A 7109-nucleotide genomic window follows, 5' to 3' on the forward strand; every position below is an offset into this window, starting at 1 on the left:
ATTAAAAAGATTGAATCGTCTTGTAACTGCCTTCTATACAAAGCAGAAATTTTTGTTCAAATGCTCATCTTCTCTTTTGTCGACTTGTCATGTTCAATATGTTGCATTGCTGAGACATCTTCCCTATCACCCCTGCTCACTCTGATCCACCTTTTGTAAATTTACTACTCTTCCTTTCCTCACTTCATTCATTTGTGTTTAAACGTTTGTTGGATCTTATGCTTCAAAAATACTGTAAGAGATCATCAAAATAATTATTTTTACGTGCAGGAAACTGAACCAAACAATGGATCACAACACGGTACATTTTGCACGGTTGTTTGATCTTACATCTGCCTGTGTATACACATGCGAATCAATCACTCATCTTACTGTGTATCTCTTCAAGCAATACACGAACAACGCAAAGGAAACGCAACCAATGATACAACCTAAGAGATTTTACCTCACGACTAAGCAGATGAGATTGGCTAACTCAGCATGCGAGAAACCCCATGCGTATATTGAGGGGTTCCATACTTTTCAAGAGCGTCGCAACTTCATGAGTGCGACGCAAGATATAAAGCTCTAGACCAAACGATGGCCACACCAAACACAGACAGGATGACAACAGCTACTATTAGAAAAGAAAAATATAATGCCTTCTGTCTGTTGTGCTAAGCAGCTTGCTCCTACATCCTGCAGGTCTCATGAAGCAAATACTTGAAGAGCTTGATATCCAGTACGAGGATGATTAAAGTATGTTGCGTAATGTTGAAGCACAACAACTCCTCGACACAAAAACCGAAGGAATTACATTATACGCGATGGAGCAGCTGCGGTTTGGTTACAACATTGATTTGGTTGAACTTTCAAAAGCTACTCAAGAAAAATGTGCTGCTATATTGACAAATTTCATGACTTTGGCAAACCACACACACGACGCAACTAATCTACCTATCACAATCCAAAAGGTAGCATGGCACTACAGCGAACACAAGGCAGTAAATTACGGGCAACCAGCCACCCCATATGAGCTAGTTACAGCAGACCAAGGCAAGTATGGATAACAAGTATCACTACCTTCCATTCATTTCTCCGTAGCACCGTCATTTTTTTATTTACCTAACAAATTTGCACGGACTGTAGATTTAGACACTCATCAACAACCAGAGACAAGCATCGTCCTTCCACCCCAGAAAAAGCAACGTCGTGAGAAGAATACATAGTCTACAATATACGATGCACGAAAAACGATAGGAGATATATCAGAGTTACGAATAACATCCATAAACGCATTATCCAACACAAGCGCAATCCTTCTTCGCCTTGCATCCTAGTGCTACACTAGCGTATGAAGTCAAGGCTCGAACTTAAGGTTGATAGCAGACATGCAGACACAGTCCTTTCGAGGACATTTTTGAAATTACTACTTCAACAACTAGTACCAATATACATAAAGCTAGAAACTTAAAACATTTCTATATTAAACAACACAAAACAAAAACTGCACTAGGTTATAACGTTTGTTCCGGACATCCACCAAGGTTGAGAATATATTATTTTTAAAAAAATAAAAAAAAATATAACTACGAACTACTGCCGTCTTTATTTCATTGTTTTGCTCACTGTCTTTGTCACATAACTTTGATCATTGCCTAGAACAATGTCTTTTTTGTTTCCATTCAAACTATAACAGACATGACAAGTTATCAACTGCTTTGATTTAAATGCTTGTTCTTTTCAGTTTAGAATGGGTAGGCCAATTCCAGCTGATTTGATTGAGCAGCAACCAGAATTTGAGACTGCAATGTATAAGTTGCAATACTGTCTTTACCCATATTTGCAAGAGCGGGTGCTCAGACACTACATGCATAAATGGAGTAAGTTCATTCCATGGTCAGTTCAACCACCTACCCCATGGCATCAACATTACATCACTTGGAATACACTCGATCGACAAATCACCATTGACATTTGGCTAGTTGCTCCACAAAACACCATTGTATGTTGTTCGTGCAGATTGCGGACGTGCTCAACTTACTCGAAACTATAGAATTAAATTACTCTAATGTGGTTCCCAACCACCTTCAATCAGCTAAACAATTCGTTTCGTGCTATTTTTCTATCAACCAATTAGCCACACGCGCAACTTTGAAGAGCATCTTACCAATATAGTCCTCCTCTTCTCCATAGAAGTTTTGTCCATTTCCTTGTAAAGAAGTCATTGCATGCTACATTCAAAGTTCCGTTCTTAATCCATCAACTTTTTGGCATATTATTTTCATCAAATCGTTTCAATCATTCACTCACTTGGCGTAACAAGATTTGTGCAAAACAAATAATAAGCGCTCTCTCTCTCTCTCTCTCTCTCTCTCTCTCTCTCACCTTTCATTTCTACATTCTTCTTTACGGATCTATACTCTTGTTCAGTGCTTGCTCTCTCTAATTGTAGTCGCCTTGAAGGCTTGTACCGTTATACCGGTTTGTTATCCACTTCCAATTATGCAGGCTAACAAAGCACTCTAGTTATCATCTAGGCACCCTTTCATCAAAGGAGGATCCACAAATTCAAAGCCCTTTCGAGTCCAAGGTTGGGACAGCACCTCTAAGGTTAATCATAAGTTTGCTTTCACTTAATATTTCAATTAGAATTGACACGCTTTTATACTTACAAAACAAATAAATTTATCTTGACTGGCAACCCTCTCTCAAAATCCAGATAGCCAAGTAATTGGTTTAACTGGCCATAGCCAAAGACATATAAAGTTGACCATCACTATCCTCTCTTTGCTGGTGCCCTCCAGTCTCTGCGCAATCTCACGGTAGAGTCATGATTCAAGTCCATTATTGCCCATTATTTAGTTTTGCTTAACTGCACTATTATCAGCCCTCACTTCTGTTTTTGCCTCGCACACAATTAGAGAAAGTCATGTATTCAAATGTATGCTCGTCTCGATTCTTGACTATTGCTCGTCTTGGAAAGTCTTTATACATCCAAAAACCTGAACCAAAAAATATTTCATCACTAAGAAGTTTTTGATTACTAAAAACAACTTCCAAAAGGTAAACTGCATCCTGTACTAAAAACTCTGATGAAGAGCTGCTACACCCACCTAAAACAAGCAAAGCATCAACTATTCTTTCCAAACAACCTTATTAGACCGTGGTGCCACATGCTCTGAGCTACCTCACAATAGTGACACTCCCAACTTAAGTGACAACAACAAAATCATTACCATGGTCTTCAGTCTCAATCAGTAAAGAAGGCCAGGGAAGTAGACAAAAAGATTTCCCCAAATTCTATGAACTCTTGAGACTTGAGTTAAAAAATTAAAACAAAAAATAGACAGTACAGATAGCATGGAGATTTCTAAAAAGCATGGTAAAGATAGTATATGGAAGTCTTCAGGCACAGGACAAGATGTTGGCTGGCCCTTTCAAAAAGTTGCCTAGCGCTGGTGAAATGCTCGACAGAGTCAAAGCCATACGTTTCGATTCAAGGTGTTTCTTGCATTGCTTGGAGAAGACCTGGACTTACGTCTGTTTATCCCATGTACGTCTTACCATCTACATATAATTGAAATTGAGAGGAACAGAAAAAAAGAAACTAAAATTTGTGCACAAAGCTGATACAAGTAGGACATCTTCCCGATGCCAACATTTTCATGGTGTCTAAAATCAAAAAGATATAGGAATAAACAAATGGCTCTATTTTCCCTCGGCACCTGAAGAAGGCGAATAAACATGTGCATCAGTAACCACACGAACTTGCTACTCCAATAATCCCCTTCGCTTGACAAATTCTCATTTGCGTAGCGGCATGGCACAACATTAGGCTGGCTTCCGACCTGCTTGTGCCCGGGAACAAAACAAATAGTCATAAAGACAATGCCCAGATAAATCAAAGAATGAGACCAAAGACAGTGGCCAGACAGAAATTTTAGTGACATCCAGTTAAACTTTCAAGTCCATTGATGCTGCCATATAGCTTCAATGCATTGCATAATACACAGGTGGCCAAAGAACAAACTGAACAGGACAAAACTGCGCCAACATTAAAAGCTCTATTGCATTGCAACTTTTTGGGGTTGTAGCATTAGATTAGCTGAGCACCATGAATCTGATCCTAAATTAGGTTTTCAGCAAGTCTGACATCTTTGTACTGCAGTACTAACTCTTTCACCTCCGTTTTGAGCCATACGAATCTGATAAACAAAGAAACCTTGCAACTTAGCCACAAGGAAGCCTCTTTATTCAAGAGGACAGATAAGTAACTTAAAATTCTATACAAACAAAATCAAGAACCCTTCAACACCAGGTTCGTAAGTAGACAATAGGAAGGCATGAGCATATTGAATGCATTCACAACCAGACCTACAAGACCTAGCTTGCTTGCTCAGCTTCGTGTTGTTGCCTTGAGGTGCCAGCCTTTATTGTTCACGTTCCATCAAGCTTATCTGGTAAGAACGGTAATGGCAGTTCAAGCCATGGGAAGAACTTAAAATGATAACCACTCGACATGTCAACTGTGCCCTATGTCCCATCATCACCATCTGATCATTTAAAAACCTAATATATGAAGTATTTTTTCCAGGGCTTCAATTAAATAAAATACCACTAACCCACATTAAACCACATGACAACTAACACAAGAACAAAGCTTTAATATCAACAACTTACAGAAAGCCAAGCAGATAAAATGGAGAAGCCCAAAAACACCAACATTCAGAAAAGCTGCAGTAGATGAAAACTGTAGAAGAGAGAAGCAGCGATATAACAAATTCTGTATGGGAGTACTTAAGCCCATATGTACATGTTATGCGTATAATGGGTTAATGATCACACATAGTGGGTCAATGATCACATAGGCCTTATGTTTGGTTGTATTGTCTCAATAACCATGATAGCTGAAGTGCCCACAGCCACATCTAAACACTGCCCATATTCCCTAAGCTAAAAGCTAACTCAATATGTACCAGGAACACAGCTCCCACCACAGAATAAGTTACTCCTTGGTAGCAACAATTGCCACTCCATTCAAGTGCAACAGAGTATGTTATCTGTTTCAAGGTGCATGGGCCACAATGACACTTGTGTTAAGTATGCATCTCATGTGAACATGCCCAGTTTTTAGCCTGATTATTTAGTTATTTATTTTGTTTATTCCGACACAATTTATTTGCACTGGGTCAGGTAACTTTGTATGGGACCTTGTATTCGTGAGTTAATTGACGCAATCTCAAGCTTGGCTCGTCAATCTCTCTCTATGTACCTGCTTAGTGCTGTGAGCGTGTCTCACATCTACACTTCCATGTTGTGCTATTGTGACAACTTGGTGCAATCCTTGCAACAAGCATTACTAGAAACAGAAAATTAGCCCTATAAGCAAGAGGTAAACTTGAAAAAAGCACAAGCAAGAGGAGCACTTTACAGTGAAGAAGCAGACAATGAAGTTTTGGCTGTAAACACCAAATGCCAAATTCAGTGAATAGAGAGCGATTACGGCTATGAAATGGCTTGTCACATAAACCCTGTCCCAAACAAAACTTAAATTTTCCAACTTAAATGAATGCTTGCATTTATTCCCCTGACATTACAAGTCATAAGAAACACGACGCAACATGAATGCTATTAGGTATAACATAACCTTGGCAACTATTGAAGTGGATTGATAGTCAAGATCAAGGAAAAAAATGAGCTCACATACTTCACCCAATTAGGCTTTACTTGGTCATTGCTCACAAATGAAAAGCAATTATCCGCGTACAATTCAGATGCCATTATACTTGTAGAAAAACGAAGCAAATCGAATATGAGAAACTAACCTCGTAGAAAAGAAGCTTCGTAGGCTCCAAAGCTTAATTTTGATACGAAAAGAGAGTCTGCCACAGCCGTGTGTAATGGGTGCAAAGACTGCAATCCAACCATAGCCCCTCTGAATCTGCAGCAAACAGAACAGTTCTAAACAAAACCTCTGAAGAAACTTGAAAAAGACAAAGTCAAACAATTGTTGAGCTATTAAAACAAGCTCGTTTGGCTGTGATCCCTCGGTTGTTCGCATGAGTTGAGAGCATGAGCTTCAACTCACTTATATGCCTGAGTATCCATATCACAGCTGGTATATACAGACGCTTATACTGAGGACCCATGTGCAACAAACAATCTTGTGTTACAGATGAAAACGACCCTCTGGAACCAATATGCCATCAATGCAGCTCACCGTATTTGGGCAAAGGAGACAGCGAGTATGCAAAGTTTTTGACTTCTTTCTTTCCGCAATCATGCCCAGTGCAATGGGTGAGCATAGCCCCCGTGAGTGAGTTGCCATCGAGCAGGCACATTACTAAAGCAAAGTGTGCCAAATAGCCTCATTCAATTCCGCAGGCATGATCATGCATTTCTAATTTCTGAGGATGCAGAGTTTACCGAACAACGCGAGAAGAAAGCGCGCTCGAGGACTTCTGGAAAGCGCCCACGTTGCTTGCAACGGGAGCAGAGCGTCGAGCAGCTGACCTGGTGCATACAGCAGCTGCACACTTCAAGAGGGACGACCTGGACGCCATAGCTCGTTTCTGAGAAACCTAGAACCCTACTTGAAGAGGATTTTCGTCTATTCCAAAGAAATACTTTCCCTTGAGGTAGAAGAAGACAAGAAGAAGAAATACTTTCCCTTTAGAAGAAGAGAATTTTAAGGGGTACCGGAAAATTTCTCATTAGAAAAGAATATTCGCTTTCGGACACAAGAGAGAAGATCGTGCCGGGGGGGGGGGGGGGGGTTGTTTTGCACAGGCATGGTGAAGGAGGGGAGGGGCAGTGCAGAGCGTAGCAGGGGAAGCCGATTTTCTTTAAAGAAAACTTTAAAGAGCTGCTCACGCTCAGCAACTCAGCGCAATTGCGCTTGTGGCCTACTCCATCTCAGATTGAATGCATCTCTCCTACACATGAGGTCGATCCTTGTCTCCTGTTTTATTGATAGATAGGGAGCGTTGTAGATTGTAGACGATACTCATGAGAAATCTAAGAAGATTCTTCCTAATATAAATCAAAGCGAGCCGCTTTTAAAGGTTAAAATAGTGAGAATCAAGAGACAATTCCCAAGGGAGATTTAGAGGAGAGTGGGAATGGCG

At 40.1% G+C, this 7109-nt stretch overlaps 1 protein-coding gene across 6 annotated transcripts; it reads right to left on the minus strand.

Annotated features, from left to right (window-relative positions):
- Positions 1–2588: 2588 nt before the first annotated feature.
- Positions 2589–6620, minus strand: LOC147423404 (uncharacterized). 6 transcript variants are annotated; one of them, XR_015186660.1, is made up of 4 exons: positions 6409–6616; positions 5808–5923; positions 4361–4439; positions 3909–4187 (listed from the first exon to the last, which is right to left on the minus strand). XR_015186660.1 is itself a non-coding variant. In XM_086502063.1 (3 exons), the coding sequence occupies exons 1-3, from the start codon at positions 6543–6545 to the stop codon at positions 2866–2868; spliced, it is 372 nt and encodes a 123-aa protein (XP_086358189.1). In that variant the 5' UTR covers positions 6546–6620; the 3' UTR covers positions 2589–2865. The 6 variants fall into 6 exon arrangements, 4 of the variants coding, with proteins under 4 accessions (XP_086358189.1, XP_086358192.1, XP_086358190.1 ...); XR_015186659.1 differs by having other exon boundaries at positions 4357–4439; XM_086502063.1 differs by lacking the exons at positions 3909–4187; positions 4361–4439 and adding an exon at positions 2589–2984 and having other exon boundaries at positions 6409–6620.
- Between the last annotated feature and the right edge of the window lie 489 nt (positions 6621–7109).

The sequence above is a fragment of the Adiantum capillus-veneris genome, chromosome 26 (assembly GCF_014529385.1).
Source record: "Adiantum capillus-veneris isolate H3 chromosome 26, ASM1452938v2, whole genome shotgun sequence".
Lineage (NCBI taxonomy): Eukaryota > Viridiplantae > Streptophyta > Polypodiopsida > Polypodiales > Pteridaceae > Adiantum > Adiantum capillus-veneris.